This window comes from Pelodiscus sinensis, chromosome 5, assembly GCF_052426305.1.
Source record: "Pelodiscus sinensis isolate ZL-2025 chromosome 5, ASM5242630v1, whole genome shotgun sequence".
Lineage (NCBI taxonomy): Eukaryota > Metazoa > Chordata > Testudines > Trionychidae > Pelodiscus > Pelodiscus sinensis.
This window is the reverse complement of record NC_143056.1, coordinates 103,668,659-103,686,765: the sequence shown is the minus strand read 5'-3', so window position 1 is coordinate 103,686,765 and position 18,107 is coordinate 103,668,659. Positions and strand designations below refer to the sequence as shown.

The window sequence follows — 18,107 nt, the reverse complement described above, 5'->3', positions numbered from 1 at the left end:
GTGCAGGAATGGAGGCAGGAGGATCAAATTGAAGTACAGGTTATGGAGGGTGGGGAGAGAGCCAGGGCTGGCCTGACCTTGGCCCTGCCTGATGGTGGAGGGGTGGGGGAGAGCAGGGGGAAACCAAGGCTGGCCTAGCCTCATCCCTGCCCAACGGCTGGTGTGGGGAGAGCTGGGCCTAGCCTTCGCTGGCAGCCGGGGGGAGGCCAGAGCTGCCACACCTTGGCTTGGCCCTCCTCAGCAGCGAGGGGACGAGGGGGAGATTCGAGGCTGCCTACCTCCAGAGACAGGGGTTGGTGAGTGTAGTGAGCAGGGGGCACTGCCCCTAGTAAATATAAGTAAAAGATAATTCTGTCATGAAGGCTTCTGAACAGTTGATCCAGTGGCAATTATTTGTAATTCTAGGAGGCCAAAAGATTACGTTTTTCAGCTAAACTAAAAGAAGCATGTGATAATCATATTTTTAAGACCTGTAGAATCATAGAAAACTAGAACTGGAGGGGACCTTGAGAGATCAAGTCCAGTCCCCTGCCCTCACAGCAGGACCAAGCACTGTCTAGATCATCCCTGATAGATGTTTGTCTAACCTACTCTTAAATATGCCCAGTGATGGAGATTCCACAACCTCCCTAAGCAACTTATTTCAGTGTTTAACCATCCTGACAGTTAGGAAGTTTTTCCTAATGTTCAGCATAAACCTCCCTTGCTGCAGTTGTCTTTGGCCTCTGATGATAGGACAACAATTTCCCCACCCGCCTCCTCCGTGACACCCTTTTAGATACCTGAAAAGCACTATCCTGTCCCCTCAGTGTTCTCTTTCAAACAAAACAAGCCCAATTCCTTCAGCCTTCCATCATAACTCATGTTTTCTAGACTTTAAATCATTTTTGTTGCTCTTCTCTGGATCCTCTCCAATTTCTCCACATATTTCTTGAAATGTGGTGCCCAGAACTGGACGCAGTATTCCAGTAGAGGTCTAATCAGTGCAGAGTAGCTATAAAGTACATCCAGACTAGGGACTGATTAATCAGTGTGGTAGTGGCAAGGGAGTTGGGGGACAGACATAATAGTTGTGTCTACACTGGGCCACTTATTCCAGAAAAGCAGCCGCTTTTCCGGAAAAGCAATGACGATCTACTGTAAAATTGTCAGTGTTTTTCCGGGAAAAACTATGCTGCCCCCGTTTGGGCAAAAGTCCTTTTCCGGAAAAACTGTTCCAGAAAAGTGCCAGTGTAGACAGCACAGTAGTCTTTTCCGCAAAAAAGCCCCGATCGCGAAAATGACAATCAGGGCTTTTTTCCGGAAAAGCGCATCTACATTGGCCACGGACGCTTTTCCGGAAAAAGTGCTTTTCCGGAAAAGCATCCTGCCAATGTAGATGCGCTTTTTCCGGAAATACTTATAACGGAAAACTGTTCCGTTTTAAGCATTTCCGGAAAAGGGGGCCAGTGTAGACGTAGCCAATGGGTTTCCAGCACTTCCTAGAAGAGTCAACAAGGTTAGTCTGTGCTCCCTCCCAAACCTCTGCAAAAAACTAGTGGCAGCATGTAAGCCCCTCTGGTAACCCTAGCAACTGGCGTGTATCGCTTTGGATGGATGGGTTATACTTGCTGCTTTCTTATTCATGCCTCACTCCATGCTCTCTGCTCGTGTTGGTGTTAGCATGGCCCTCCAGAGCAGAGACTCTTGAGTATCCCAGTTTAGATGCATAGGGCAATTCATCCATCTTACAGTTACTGTTTTAGCTGTCTGTAATTGTTGCTGCTGCAACAGTTGCTTTTACATCACATTTTCAAGCTTTCCTTTGCAATTATGGAATAGGAGCTTAAGTTCATATTGTGATGTGATTACATGACTCCATTATTTGGGGCTGACAGCACCTATACCTAAAGTCACTGCCTCCAGCCAAAATGCAGCCTTCTCTACTGTCTAGGGCCATTTTTCTTGGATTGTGTCTTCAGGTGCTCAACGTCCCTGTTTCCACAATCATTTCTCCTCACTGCTCTTGCTTTCACTTGCATTCTTCTCTTCTCCCTAGTCACATTTACTTTGAACAGGACAAATTTGTCTTCAGCCACTCTGTCTAATTTGAAAAACAAACTTGTAAATATTCTTCTGTTGTTCTCCTGATAAATTAAGTATAATTAAATTCTGAGCATAGCAGCTCTTTAGCTTTTCTTTAAGATTGTGTGGCATGCAAAGCCAGAATCCAAGTAGTAAATACTGTGTATGTTAAGAGATGTGTGGGAGAAATAGTGATGATAGTATTACTTTGGCTACTTCAGGAGTCATGTGAAGAACCATGTTTGGATTCTCAAAGGGCTATTGTGAGGGAGGAGAAATGCATTATGTTAAAACTGTTGTGAAATAGTATTTAATTGTATTTCTCTACATTTATATTTAGATAATGGATATAGAAGAAGCAGTTTCTCTGGACTGCTGTCGTCTTGTTAAATATGATGAGTTCCATGATTATTTGGAGAGATCATTTGAAGAGGAGGAGGAGGACACACCAATGGGATTGTTACTTGGAGGAGTCAAATCAACATACATGTTTGACTTACTTTTGGAAACAAGAAGACCTGACCAAGTTTTCCAGAGTTATAAACCTGGTGGTAAGGAATATAGTTCAATAAATCCAAAATCAGCTTAAAGTTTTTTAATGTATAGTGTGATAATGATAAATACAAATTCTGTAATGTGAAATAAAAATACTTGAGTGCAAATGGATGAGATTTTTTCTTGTATTACATTCTAGTAAAACTTGCAGCATTCATAAGTGTTAACTATTGTATTTGTTATACTTTTATGTAGCAGGTGCTGGTAGTCTTCTAATTAGAGCAGGGCTAGAAAGTATTGCTATGATTAGACAATACACTGGATAACATATTTCTCTAGTTGTCCTTAAATTAGTTGCTTATCTTACTGCCTGAAAGTAGAATGCTATGATTTTGACTGCTATGTGTGTGAATTAAAACCTATGTATATTTAATGATATTCGGCATGTTATACTGTTAATATCACACTTCTGTTTTGGGTTTTTTTACTGAATCATAATATTTCATAATATATTTTCTCCTTGCTACAGAAGTAATGGTGAAGGTTCATGTAGTAGACCTAAAAACTGAATCAGTTGCTCCTTCCCTCAGTGTGCGAGCTTATTTGAATCAAACAGTTACTGAATTCAAGCAACTCATTTCAAAGGTAACTTTTAGCTATGTTTTTAATTGTCTAAATATGAAAACATAATATGATTTTAAATGCCTTGGGTGAAAATCTCATGCTGCTTCCATGTCTTCAGACTACATAAAAGCCGCAAATCCAGCCCAAGGAAATTTCCTGTGACATCGACAAAGCAAAAGACATGTACAGTTCCATGCAAAGACTCATTCCCTCACAGGCCTGCTGTGTAAGCAGCATGCTAGGTGTCCGGGAACAACATGTGGTGTTGGAGAGTCCTCTCCATCCCTGAGAAGAGCCAAGAATCATGATGAAGTCCCTTGTCCCCAGAAATGAAAGTTCTGTGCTGCCCCTCAGAGGTTCATTAGGGAATCACTCATTCATGTAACACTTGGAAATTATGTGGCTCAAACTCCAGGATAACCCAGAAGTAAGAGTTTCAGTTTCTAAATAGGTGAGGTAGTATTTGTTATATTATGGGATTACAATGTTTATTGCACTTGTAGTATACCACTTTTGTCAGCTTTATATGGCATAAGGGGTTAATTTGGTTGCATTGGCATAAGACTACCTTATCTCCACTAACACTTATAATTGCACTGGAATAAAACCGCTTAATCAGTCCTAAAGTAACTTCCTGCATAACTCTTCCTAATATGAAATATCACTAGAAAAATGAAGGAAAAAATCATCCGTGAAGTTCAAAAATTTGAAGATGTTTCTATTTCATAGGGTTTAAAACAGGCCATTTTTGTTTATTTTTAAAAAAATTTCTCACAAGTTGCTATGTCAAAACTTCAGATGCCTGACCAGAGGGGAATACTTGATGCTTCAGGAAATGATTTCCTTTCCTCCTTACATAGTCAGATTATGTCCAAAAGAATGAGATGGCATTCTTTTCACCGTTGTCTTAACTACTACTTCGATAGATGTCCCCGTGGATGCTCTACGTCTTGTTTTGTTGCCATCCTGGTGCTTGAGTTGGAGATTTTTCAAGCAGTCCCTGCACAGACCATGTGCAACAGTCGCATGCATGGCCTGAGCCCTCCAGTTCCTTCTTAACCATCCTCGTCCTGAGACGAAGCTTCGCAATGCTCTGCATTATTCTCAGATTTAGATGGTTCTTTAGATCTGGTTCTTCATGTTACAGTTATTGTTAATTTAAGGTCTACATGGCAGTGTTTTTCCGGAATTACGGCTGTTTTTCCGGAAAAACAATACTTGCATCCACAGTGCAACTGCGTTATAACAGAGGGCTTCTTCCAATGGAGGTAAACTTCATTCTATGAGGAATAATGCTTTTTTTTTCCTGAGAGGGGCACGTGTGGACGCAGAAAAGGGAGTTCTGTCAAAAAAGGAGGCTTCCAGGAAATAACACAGATGCCCTGCTTGCCACTCCTTCTGCACTCATTGCAACTTTCTAGTTCCTGTCTCCGGGCAGTTCTTAAAGCTGCAGGCACCCAGGACAAGGGTTGTGGCAGGAAGCTGGCCTTTGGAGCTGCACCTCACCGCACGGCTGCCACTGCCATATTGTGGGCACCCATGACCCAGCCTCAAGAACCCCTTGCCCATCCCAGGGAGCCATGCAGAGGGCTCCCAGTAGCCTGCCAGGGGCAGGAAAATACATGCACTGTCCTGGTCTGGGTCAGAGATCCTGGCCCTCCTGAAGGTATTGGGTGAGAAGGAGACTCTCCAGGATCTCCGCTCCAGATGCAGGAATGCGGCCATATATGGCCTAATGGCTGAGACCCTGGCCCATGAGGTGCCACCACCCCAGGACTCGGGTGCAAGTTAGGAGCAAGGTTAAGGAGCTCCAACAAGGCTATGCCAGGGCTAGGGAACTCAGCTCTTGCTTCAGTGCAGAACGCCACTTCTGCCCTTATTAGAATGAACTCCATCACATCCTAAGGGGGCAGTGCAGCCCCTTCCCACCCCTGGTCGTGGACTCGGGGTGGAGACGGCCATTGTCACCCACCTCGGGGTCCCAGCCCAGGAGGAGGAGGAAGATGAGGATGATGAGCTGGAGGAGGAAGAAGAGAGCAGCACCGTGACTATCACTTTGGAGCTGGTACCCCAAGCACGGTATCTGTCCCAGGCATTTTCCAAGGCTGGAAAGGGATCATCAGATGAGTGCTTTTAGTTTTTCCACACGCACAGGGTGGAGGTGGTGAGCACTGAGGGGCTGTAGTGCGATTATTGCTTGGCATTTTCGGTCTGGCCCTCACCCTGCAGTCCATGAACATGGATGCACTTGCAGCATCAGTCTGTGCCATGCAGCCCCATAAGGCACACCCGGAGCACCATTGGGTTCCTGCTCACAGACTCTGGAGAGGCCAGACACACATCTGACCCCTGTGCGGGGGATTCCCTCCCACAGCAGCCACTGCTGGAAGGAGGCTGGGGACAAGGGCACACACAGACCTGCACGCACACTCTGGAGTGCTACACACAGGCATGCCTGCACACTCAAAGCACCACCCACTCCCAGGGACTGCACTGCTAGGTGCAGGTGTGTGCACAGCCCCGGTGGAATTTGAGGCTGCTCTAGGCCCCTACCGGCCATGGGATCCCAGTGTGGCTGGGATAGAGGGCGGGAAGTATGCACCCGCTGTCCAGACCACACATGGCCTTGCTCCCGGGACATCACCCTCCTCTGCCCCAAGGACTGTTGCTCTCACCTCGCTGATGAGGGCAAGACCTCATGGACAGTGTCTCTAGGCATGATTGACTGACTATCTCTTTTTTGTCCCCAGCCGTGACTGTGGGGCGATCGAAACCAGCAGAGCTAGCCATCCAACCCCAGGAGAGCCGCAGGCATCAGAGGGTCCACAAGGACCTCACGAGGGAGCACATGGCTGCCCTCCGGGACATGTATCAGACGCTGGCCCAGAAGGATGCTCAATGTTGGGCCCAAATGTGGACCAAGCTGGTGCAGCACCGCGTACCCGGCACCAGTCCCATGGTCCAGTCCATGCTCCAGCCACTGCTCCCCCTCCCTTGCCTGACCCCCCTCCAGCCTCCCCTCATGCCTATCCCCCTATTGTCCCTGGATCTTCCCACCCCCGAAGTTGCTGAGGTCTCCGGACCTGAGGTGGAATTTACAGCCACACCATGCTCCACTCCCAGCCCCAGCTCTGAGTCCCCCTTCTCCCTTCCCATATCCAGATTCTCAGCCCCACTCTTCCCTAGTTACTTTTATTTGAAAAAAAAATTTTTTAACACAAGTTGTTGTTTTTATTGAGTGTACAAGGAAGTGGAGAAGGGAGGGGTTTTGTGGGAAAGGCAGAGAGGGGCAAGGCACACGCCACTAGTGGGAGGCTCTGGGGAGAGTTACTGGGGCCTTCAGAGATACTCTCCCTCAGGGCCTTGTGGATGCGCACCCCCACCGGATGGGCCTGCCGGATGGGTGCTGTGTGTGGCTGCCGGAAGGCCCATCCCTCCTGTCCAGCTTCTGCCCCCCACCCTGGAAGGAAGGCCTTCCCCCTGCTCTCCACAATGTTGTGGAGAACACAACAGGCTGAAACCACCTGGGAGATGATGTGCTCCCCCACATCAAGGCAGGTTAGGAGGCATCTGAACCTTGCTATCACGTGGCTGAAGACTCATTCAGCCTGGATGTGAGCCCTGCCCAGGCGAGCATTGAAATACTCTCTGCTCAGGTCCAGGTGGCTGGTGTACGGCTTCATCAGCCACAGGATGAGGGGAGAGGTCACATCCCCCGCAATGCACAGTGGCATCTGCACATCCCTGGCCCTCAAATCACGCTGGGGGAAGAATGTGCCAGCCTCCAACTTCTGGTAGGAGGCTGGAGTTTCTAAAGACATGGGTATTCTGCGCCGTCCCCGGCCACCCTACAAAAATGTCTGTAAACTGTCTGCAGTGGTTGACCAGGGCCTGCAGGACCATTGAAAAATAGCCCTTGCAGTTAATGTACAAGATGGCTGGATGTTCTGGGGCCCAGATAGAGATGAGAGTTCCATCTATGGCCTCCCCTCAGTTGGGGAAGCCTAAGACAGCAAATCCAGCCATGATGGGGGTCCAGGTCTCCCAGGAGGATGACCCTACACAGCAGTATGGTGTTTATGGCCCTCACCACCTGCAGGAGACAGACACAAAACGGAGAATCAAAGAGGGTGCCTGAGCCCTTGGGAGGTTCTTCCGCTCCCCTCCCCCCAACATCCCAGAGGCGGCTGCTTCCCCTTTGCAGGATTGTGTGAGGGTAGGACTGCAGAACTCCTCAGGGACGGGGCTTCCTCCCCTGTATCCCTAACCCCTCTTTCTCGAGGATCCCCCTTTCTAGTACTACTCTCCCACCCCCCGGGATTGCAACCCAAGAGTGCCTTACCTCTGTGAGGAGGGCCCCAACGGTGGACTTTCCCATGTCGAACTGGTTGCCCACAGACTGGCTGGGGGTGACGAGCTTTCATATAGTGATAGCGACCCTCTTCTCCAGGGGGATGGTGGGTCACATTTGAGTGTCCCATCGACGGAGGACGGTGCGAGCCAGGCACACAAGTCCATGAAAGTCGCCTTCCTCATACAGAAGTTCTGGAGCCACTACTTCAGCCAGTCCCATCAGCCAGTCCCAGCTGTCGGACCTCCAGAACCTTCTCTCCACTATGGGGTGCAGTTGCAAGGGCCTTGCTGATGAGCTCAGAGTCAATCTTCTGCAGAGCCATAAAGGCATCCTGCTCTGATTCCACGACAAGTAGTGTGCTGTGGTGTCCAAAAGCTGGGCAACCAGAGCACACAGTGCAAATGCTTTGCTGTCTCTCGGAGAGGTAGGCAAGCAAGCAGAAAAAGCTGAGAAACAGCTGTCCAGGGAGGTCCCTTTAAGCACGTGTCTCATCTAACCTCAGGCAACAACACCCGGGAGCAACTGCTGAGCTAATTCCCTGCCTGAACTGGACCCTGGTAGCCTTAAATGCCAATCAGTGTGGATGCTATCTTTCAAAATAGCAAATTGCTATTTGATTGTGCTTTTTGTGTGTGGACATGCTATTTTGAAATAAGGTTTTTCGGAAGATCTCTTCTGGAAAAGTTTATTCCGAAAGGAGCTTGCAATCTAGATGTAGCCTTGGTATTGAGTTAGTTTAAAAAAAACCAAAAAACCTTTAATCAAGATGCTTGGCGATCAAGCTTCAAACTCTGCGTCTCTTGAAGAGAGGCGATGCCTGTTTCTGATAGACATTCTCAATGTGTCAGATGCCTAGGAGAAGACCATTTGCCTCAGGTCTGCCCTCACTGCGCGAAACTTAAGGCCAGGACTCACAGGCACAGAGACCTTTGACTAAATTTGATTTTACTTGAAAAGAATCTGCACCCTGCTTGTGATCTGGGATCACAACCAGGGTAGTATGTTCACCCCATGTTCTCAGGGCAAGAAGGCACCTTAGAAGAGGAGCTCATCAGTACCTCACAGGGACCTCTGTGCCAAGAAACCTTCCCTCTCAAAGCTGTGGTCGGTCATCAAACATCAGCACCTATGATGTCCCCAGTACTTCAGGCACTGCGGCACCACTTGGCCGGCTCAGGTACCAATCCCAAATAGTCCAGACATCCCAAACCGTCAGAGGCAAAAGTTACTGCACTGGCAATAACAGTGGTGCCGTCGTCGGCACGATCTTTGGTGCTCTGGGTTCCAACGAAAACTTAGGCCCCTAAGCTGATGGCACCGGCACACCCCTTGGCACTGGATCCAACGGCTCCAGCAGTGCCTTTGAAGTCTGTGGTACTGATGGCACCTATGAGGACTTTAGCACTGCCAGCAGCAACCAGGGCTTTGGCACCAATCGTATCTTTGGTGCCGCAGACCTACCAATATTCTCTCCCTTGAGCACCGACCACTCCATCGGCACCATATATTCCTACATTTGGAGACACTGGCAGCACTGTTGCTTTGCGTGCAGCACTCAGACCTAGCTGTTACATCTGCTGCACAACAAGGGGACTAGTTTTCAGCCCTCAACCTTCAGGATGCTTACTGTCATGTCCTATTACGTTCTGCATGGGGAGATTCCTGCACTTCATGGTAGGCGCAGACCACTATCAATATTCAGTCCTATCCTTCAGTCTGTCCACAGCACCAAGTTTTTTTTCAACATGCTGGCCATAGTCACTGCTCTCATTCACATTACGGGGATCATTATTTTTCTTATCTCAGCCACTGCTTTCTTGAGGCTACATCACAGACCAAGGCAATTTACATAACTGCAACAACCATATAGTGTTTTCAGAAGCTTGGTCTCTGGAGAGACGTAGAAGTTGACTATCCATCCCTCACAGGTCACAGTTTATCAGAGCCTGCTTAGACTCCACTTCGGCATGAGCCTACTTACCTCACAACAGGTTTCTCACTATCCAAATCTAGTCACATAACTTTTTTTCCTCCCATAGTATGGCTAGGGACTGCTTAGACCTTCTGAGTCATGGCAGCCACTACCTTTGTGGTTTCACAAGCTCACCTAGAAATGTGCTGCCTACAGATCTGGTTTTCCACTGTCTACAAGCCTCCTAGGCATCCCATGTCGCTTCAGCTCACTATACCTCACAACATCAAAGCATCCCCCCTCTGGTGGACCAAACAATCCAATATGTGCTTGAGTGTTCCATTTCTCCCTCAGTCCCCTCATGCACAATCACTACACACTCCTCTCGCGCAGGCTGGGGAGCTCATCTTCGCGAGAAACTGTTCAGCGTTTATGATCTCCCCAAGAGATTTTTTTTTTACACATAAACTTGTTAGAACTTTGTGCTATACGTAATGCCTGCTGACATTTCTTGCTCTCCCCTCCCCCCCCCCATTGCCAACAAACACATGCGGGTCCTTACAAACAATAGTGTCTGTGTTTGCTGTGTCCGCTGGCAAGAGAGGGGTAGGTCTTGATCCCTATGGGCCAACGTCATAAAACTGGAATTTTTTGCATTGCCCACAAAATCCACCTCTCTGCAGTTCATATACAGGGTGTCAGTAATGTGACAGCAGGTGTTCTCAGCAGATACTTTCCCTAGCACCATGAAAGTGTGCTCAATGCTTCTGTGGTTCGTTTCCTCTTCTGCAGGTAGTCATCTAACAAGCCTGTTCACAACACCTTTCAATAACAAATGCAAATGTTTTTTTCACTAGAGCGGCCATTGGGATGGGCTTGCTCAGAGATGCCTTCCTCATTTCATGGAAATCGCGCTTTGCTACACTTTTCCCCAATACCACTTCTGTCCAAAGTTGAGCAGAAGATCAGGATAGATAAGGCAAGAATCATATTTATAGCCCCCGCCTGCCTGAGACAGCTGTGCTATCCTTCCTGCTCAGGATGTCTTCACTCCAGTCACACTTCCTCTCAATCACAATCTCCTCATCCTGGATCAGACAACACAAACTTCCCCAGACCTATGTAAGCTGCACCTAATAGCATGACTCCTCCATGGCTCTTACATTGTGAACTAGCGTTTTCTGAGAGCATATGCACAATCCTTATCCATAGTAGCAAGGAGTCTACCCATGCGTCTTACGCCTACAATTGGAAGCACTTCTCAGCATCGTACATCTCAAAAGGGCAGGAGCCAGTATCAGTGCCCCTGCCATTCATCTGGACTATTTCCTTAGTCTCAAACAAGCATCGCTTTTGCTCAGTTCCATCAGGGTACACCTAGTGGCCATCACAGCCTTTCACCACAAAATTGAGGGATAGTCTGTTTTTGTGCACCCAACAACCAAGAGATTCTTGAAAGGGCTGCTCCTCTTCCACCTGGATGTCACACAGCCTGTACCTCTGTGGGACCTTGGTTTAGTGTTATGGGCCCTAACCAGACCACCCTTTGACCTCTCACTTGCGGCTTATTTTCACATCTCTCCATGAAAATTGCCATTCTGGTTGCCATCACATCAGCTCGTCACATTGGGGACTTGGCTACATTTGTGGCCGATCTACTCTTCACAATATTTCACACAGACACAGTTACTCTTCACACTCACCTGAAGTTCTTACCCAAGATTGCATCCTCTTTCCACATAAATGAACTGGTAAACTTACCTGTGTTTTTCACAAAGCCTCATGCAAAGACTTCTGTACACACACATGATGTTAGACGAGCTCTGGCCTTTTATATACGGAGGACTAAGATCTTCAGGAAAACCTTTTTGTAACTGTCTCCGAGCTAATGAAGAGTCAAGCCATATCGAAACAAAGACTGTCTTAAGTGGATCACAGATTGTTATACTGTGCTAAACCCTTAAGGATTTACAACCAACATTACATGTGACATCTCATTCTACTAGAGCGTCTCTTTGTGCACTGTGTCCCTTCACAATGTACATTTGCAAAAGTGGCTACCTGGGCATCACAACTTACCTTTGGTAAGCATTGTGCGCTTTCCTGCCGAGTTAGAGTTGACACTTCTGTGAGCTCTGCAGTACTATCATCAGCTTTCTGTAATATTCCAAAGCCATAGCCACCACAGGGCAAAAACGCTTGTTAGTCACCAGATGTAGAACATCCACAGAGACATCCCTTGAAGTCCACTTACTGCACTAGGTGAGTTACCTTCCTTTGCACGGCTACAAATGTCTAGCTATTAAAGATTTAACCAGCCCTTTAAAACATTGGTTTGTTTTTTTCATCACATGCAGAAGTGAATCTCAAAAGTTCATTGTGTATCAGTTAATTTTTGTTGTTGTTCTGAATTTGCCTTCTAATTTCATTAAGGTACACTTATTTTCATACTGTATGACAAGGTGAAAACAGAATGAACGGTTTTCACTGTTTCCTTCAAAACTTTTAAACAGTTTAATTAGGTTGGTTTCATCTCTGTATTTGACATATTTTTAATAATAACCAAGCTTTTTCCTCCCCTGTGGTAGTTTTAAGAAGTGAAGTAAAAATATTTATGAAGGGATATGCTGCTTTTCATAAATTGCATTATGGTGTTGTAGGTGGTACATCTGCCTGCTGAAACAATGCGGATAGTACTGGAACGTTGCTACAATGACTTGCGTATTCTCAATGTGGGCAACAAAACACTGAAAGCAGAAGGCTTTTTTAGAAGTAATAAGGTAAGATTTCTTGTTCTTAAAGCATTCTTTTTTAATATATTTGTAACCATTACTTAGACTTTTCTTCCATTTCCAATATTTATGTAAAAAAGCTGGCAATATCGTTTACTTTATGGTTTTTCTTCAGCTCAAAATCCCTTCTCTCTTTAAGGAAACCTCACAAATTTTGTATTGTTAAGAGAGTTATATAACACCAGATGGATAGGACAAGGTTGAGCAGTTTCAGTATTCATCAGTCTCGCTGATATCTGAAGTTCAACATTAGTGCTAGGATTTTATGATTAAGGCATCGGAGGCAGTATATTGCTCATAGACTAATATAATTTGTATCAAGTTTCTGGACCAATATATGTGCTCCTGGCATGTGAGTTCCTTCGGAACTTAAACCCAAACAAACAAACCTACCAGTTCTTACAATCTGGTAGCCATAATCAGTGTATCTGCAGTAAATATTTCCAACAGTAGTTTCATAGTGCAGGTGAGAACTTGAATAATTTTGTACTTCAACATATGTAGCCGTGTCAGGCATTTACTCTTGGTTATCTGATCACACTGGGCATTTTTTCCATTAATTATTTTCTGTCTTTGAGGCGTGGGGTCAAGAATGTTTTACTGTTAGGATACTTTACTACATAGGAATATTGCATCTGAATCAGCAGGTGTTTGTGGGGGTCTTGTATTTCACTGTAGCTGAGCAAAAGAATAGTATTGATAAGATGAGTTTCCAGGAAAGCCTTTTCATATGAGAGAACCTTAATAAATTATGGCATCTTTTGAGGAAGGGGAAACAGGAATTTACCTCCCACCAAAACAACCCTTGATTTTAAAGATACAAATAACCTTTTATATCAGCCATGCATATATTTAAAGGCTTTCATTTTCTTAAGCAATATCATAAATTTACATAAGAGACCTAGGGTCTGTCTTCCGAAAGGATCTTAACCTTGACTTATTCACAAAAAAAGTATTACAATTGTTAAGTGCTAGCAGTATCTAGGTGGTGTGACTTACTCTGTATACTTGCTACCCTTCTGGATGCAGAAGAGTGATTTTTAAAATTTGGCCTACAAAATATCAGTCATCAAATAGTGCTGGTAGGGGCCCTGTCCACCTATTTACAATTTACTTGTACAGGCAGTCCTCGGGTTACATGAATCCGACTTGCATCGGATCCCTACTTACAAACGGGGTGAGGCAACCCTGCACTAGCTGCTTCCCCCCAGCAGACCAGGGAGACGCGGAGCAGCTTTTCTCAGCAGACATCTCAGCTTGAGAATAAAGGACTGAGGGAAGTGAGGTGTGGGAGAATAAAACTGAGCTCTGGAGCAATGTTTGGCTAGAGTTTCCCCTACAATATGTACCAGTTCCGACTTACACACAAATTCAACTTAAGAACAAACCTACAGTCCCTATCTTGTACGTAACCCGGGGACTGCCTGTAATCTTAGTATGGTTTAATATATGCAAAACTAAAGTTTTGCTTTCAAAGTGGCTGTTAAGCTGGCTATTCTTTATTAAGTCTCTTCTAGAACTGGGATTTAAAAAATGGATTGGAATAATTTGTATATTGTCATTATTCCAGTGTGTTCTGGACGCTTGTATTTTGTATGTTGCTGCCTATACTAAAAGTAACATAGCAATGTAGTATAATTATATTACTGTATGCTTAGGTATTTGTTGAAAGTTCAGAATCTTTGGATCGTCAGATGGCATATACGGACTCCCATTTGTGGAAGCTTTTGGATCGTCATGCAAACACAATTAGGCTGTATGTTTCATTGCCAGAACAATCTCCTGGGTCTCAATTTAAAAGGATAGCCAATCAAAAAGCCTGTGGAGATTCAGGCAATTTGGATGAAGACTGTGCAAGAGTAAAAGGACCTATTGCCAATATGAGATCTGTAGAGGCTATCCTGGAAGAAAGCACTGAAAAACTCAAAAGCTTGTCACTCCAACAAGAGCAGGATGGAGATAGTAGCAAAAGCACAGAAGCAAGTGACTTTGAAAACATTGAATCACCTTTGAATGAGGTAGACTCTTTAGCATCTGCAGAAAACAGAGAACTTGAAAACCAAATTCAGATTTCTGATCCAGAAAATTTCCAGTCGGAGGAACGGTCAGATTCTGATGTGAATAATGACCGAAGCACAAGTTCAGTGGACAGTGACATTCTTAGTTCTAGTCACAGCAGTGATACTTTGTGCAATGTGGACAACGCCCCGATCCCTTTGGGTAATGGACTTGATTCTCATAGTATCACAAGTAGTAGGAGATCTAAAGCAAATGAAGGAAAAAAAGAAACGTGGGACACAGCAGAAGATGATTCTGGAACTGACAGTGAATATGACGAAAGTGGCAAGAGTAGGGAAGAAGCACAATACGTGTACTTCAAAGCAGAGCACTATGTTGCAGATGAAGGTTCAGGAGAAGGACAGAAATGTATGTATACTATTTTATTAAAAATGCCTTTAGTTCGTCCAGCTTTTAGCATGGAGTGAGACATTCTGTTAAAAAAATTAAAATTAGAATAAACCATTGAAGTACTCAGTTTTAACACTTTTTTCAAAATGCTTAACAGTATGACAGCAGTATATTTTCATGTTCACTTGCTAAGCCATGTTACAGTGATTTAGCTCTTGTAAGAAGTGAAATTTTCTAGTGAGCAACAAAATGACAGCCATAATTCTTCATTTTCTTGGAAATAGTATCTTGTATATTTTTCACTGCTATTGAGTTGTTTTTGAAAATTTTACACTTAGTCTCCCTCTGCCTCAGTTTACCATCTGTAAAGTGAGAACAGCGAAGTATTAGCTCACAGTGGTATTAGAGCATAAGCATATGGATGATTGTAAGACACACTGATGATATAGTGATTGGGGCCATAAAATATATCATATAGATAAAACATGAGTGGAGGCCTGCTCCATGACAGGCACTCTTAAGCATTACAACCATGAATAAGTATGTGGAAACATTTTGACAAATTAAATGGGCAAAATTTCATGTTAGTTTTGTAACACAAGGTTGGATTTTTGTTTTTCAGGGTTGATGGTGCATGTTGATAAAAGGATTACACTGTCTGCCTTCAAGCAACACCTGGAGCCCTTCGTTGGAGTACTGTCCTCTCACTTCAAGGTCTTTCGAGTCTATGCCAGCAATCAAGAGTTTGAGAGTGTTCGACTGAATGAGACACTTTCATCATTTTCTGATGACAATAAGGTTAGTCAAATGAGCTTTTGAATAACTGAAAACGTATACAATAGAACTGAACTTAGTTGGTTGATTGGCAACGTTTATGTTGGATGAAATTCGTTATCCTATTTCATTGCATCCCTGCTATATTTGTAGTGCTAACACAATATTAAAGAACTAGCTTTTGATTTTTAATATCCGTTCTCATGACTAATCTTTTTAATTGATAGATATCTATTAGACTTGGAAGAGCACTTAAGAAGGGGGAATACAGAGTCAAAGTATACCAGCTTTTGATAAACGATCCAGAAGTAAGTAACTTTATCTTTTAAAATCTTCTATAAAAGTAGTGTATGAAAACACCAAAATATGAGTAGTCTTAATTTTCCCAAAAAACCCTTACGGGTAAAATCTCTTAATTTTCACTTTTTACTCCATGCCTTCTTTTTCCCTGAGAGCTTCCCTAATTACACAATTCATACTGAAAGAACTCTGAGATAGGTACTAGGGATGTCAGCGTTTGGTCGACTAGACAATTGATCAATAAGCCTAGGCTTATCTATCTTCATGACTACATGCATTTCCCTCTGGCAGCAAAAGTGGGGGGAGTAGGAGCTGATGTTGGGAGGAGCTGGCTTAAGGTTCCTTCTAGCACCAGCTCCATGGCGCTGCCTGCCCCCTCTCTCGTGCTGCTGCTGCCTCTATCAGAGGCAGCGGAGTGGGAGGCTGCTTCGCATCCCGTTGGAGCAGCCTCTGTCCCTGTGGACAGTGGCTGGGACCCCCTGTACACAATGGCTGCTGGACCTGGTGCAAGCTGGGACTGAGCAAGCCCGGCTCAGTCCCGGCTGAAGCCTGGTCCAGGAGCTACCCCTGCTGTGTCTCTGCAGTTTAAATGTTGTAGAAGCCAGCCTGTCCATCCGGTTCTTACTACATTTAAACAACAGAACTGCAACAAGGGAAGGAAGGGTAAGTCCCAGAGGCTTCCTCCCTTACTGACTGATCATGAAGTTGACAGAATATCCATTTACTCACTTCCTAACATCCCTATTTCAAATATGAACCTTTTTCTTAAATAGAGGAAGTCCTATGGAGGCAATACATATTGCATTAAAATCAAAGTATGGCACCAGTGTGGTGACAAGACACACTTTAAAAAAAAAGCTTTCCAAATAATTTTAATGTCCATATTTATTCTATTAGGAAAAATAACCAAATGCCATCATTTTATATTGTATATCATGTCTGAAGTTTAATGAGGTAGTCAATATTTAACTCTTAACTACTTTGCCTTTGTTTCAGTGAAGTTTTTGGTTTGTGAATGAACTGGAAATAAGCTGCCATGAAAACTATTAAAGCACTCATGTGCATAGCCTGTTTTGAATCAGTTTAATTCCCTCTGGGGCAACTGGCATTGGCCACTTTCACAAGACAGGACACTGGGCTAGGTGGACCGTTAGTCTGACCCTGTATGGTGGTGATAGCTATCTTGCACTAGACTTGTCTTGTAGTAGTGCTATAGATAAGTGACTCTCTTTAATAATACAATGAAGTACTCATTTGAGATTTAAGGACCATTAAATAGCTGTTTAAAAAGCTGTTATGTAGTTTAGCATCTTGCTCTCACAAAGTTCTCAGCTATCGCTTTCTAGGATGATGGGGATTGAACAAGTCTATAGCATTAATGAGAGATACTAATTTCCTTACTCTTTTTCTAAAGAAGCAATGCTAGCACTAATAGCTATATATTTTTTGTGTTCACAGCCATGCAAGTTTCTTTTAGATGCTGTTTTTGCTAAAGGAATGACTGTGCGTCAGTCAAAAGAGGAGCTACTTCCTCAACTCACGGAGCAATGTGGATTAGATCTTACTATTGACAGGTAAAGAACATACATTTAAGATTAAAACTGCTGGATTAAATACAACTAAAAGTACATCTGTTTGTGTACCTTAGAAAAAGCCAAAAGGACCTTCTACAAATATTAGGAGATTTTGTTTCTCCTTTATGGGAGAAATTATTAATATAATCAGTCCCTGCTGTGGTTCTTTGTTTTGGTTTATTTTTGTTTTTGTTTCTTTGGTGTTTTGTTTTGTTTTTTGATGGATGGTTGAAAGGTGATCAGTTATTGTGTTGTCTGAGCCAAAGTGGAAATATAAAAGATTAATTTGTGGTGATAAATTTCTAGCCTCTATTCCTTCTGGAAAGATTGAGGCAGTGCTGTTTAAATGGAAATGTCTTTGATCTCTGTGTTAGGTCTGTTTGCACTTCTAACCTGTGACCGTGGGATTCCCTGTTAGGTATGTTTCAGATAATAGCACCTGTCTAAAATCAGAAAAGGGAAGAAAAGAAAAACACTTCACAATAAAAAATGCTGTTCTGTGGCAGTGCTAGAACTTGTTGCCTCTTCTGGTTTTTCATACACTTTAATCTTTTGCCTCAAGGCTAGAAGAGATCTGTAAGATGAGCCATGTGATCAAACACGTGCTTTAAGTGTCTCTCTCAAAAAATGTTTTTAGTGTGGAAAAACTGTGGGTAAACTTTGGGGGGATAGCACTACATTTTTTTCCAATTCATGCTGTAGAAGCCATTCTTTCTTCCTACTTATAAGGCATCCCTGCATTGGCCAAATGCAATCAAGTTCCATGTTCTCCTGAACATATGTGCTTCTGTAAAACAAGTACAATCCTT

At 44.2% G+C, this 18,107-nt stretch overlaps 1 protein-coding gene across 5 annotated transcripts in view; it reads left to right on the top strand.

The window, feature by feature from the left end:
* USP47 (ubiquitin specific peptidase 47) overlaps positions 1-18,107 on the top strand; it is a 170,042-nt gene that overhangs the window by 115,528 nt on the left and 36,407 nt on the right. For all 5 annotated transcript variants that reach the window (XM_075927892.2, XM_075927891.2, XM_075927890.2 and 2 more), the window contains 7 exons: positions 2,405-2,615; positions 3,089-3,204; positions 12,110-12,229; positions 13,900-14,668; positions 15,273-15,448; positions 15,652-15,732; positions 17,183-17,298. In XM_075927892.2, coding sequence (XP_075784007.2) covers positions 2,405-2,615; positions 3,089-3,204; positions 12,110-12,229; positions 13,900-14,668; positions 15,273-15,448; positions 15,652-15,732; positions 17,183-17,298 — 1,589 coding nt within the window. The remainder of the gene's footprint in view (positions 1-2,404; positions 2,616-3,088; positions 3,205-12,109; positions 12,230-13,899; positions 14,669-15,272; positions 15,449-15,651; positions 15,733-17,182; positions 17,299-18,107) is intronic.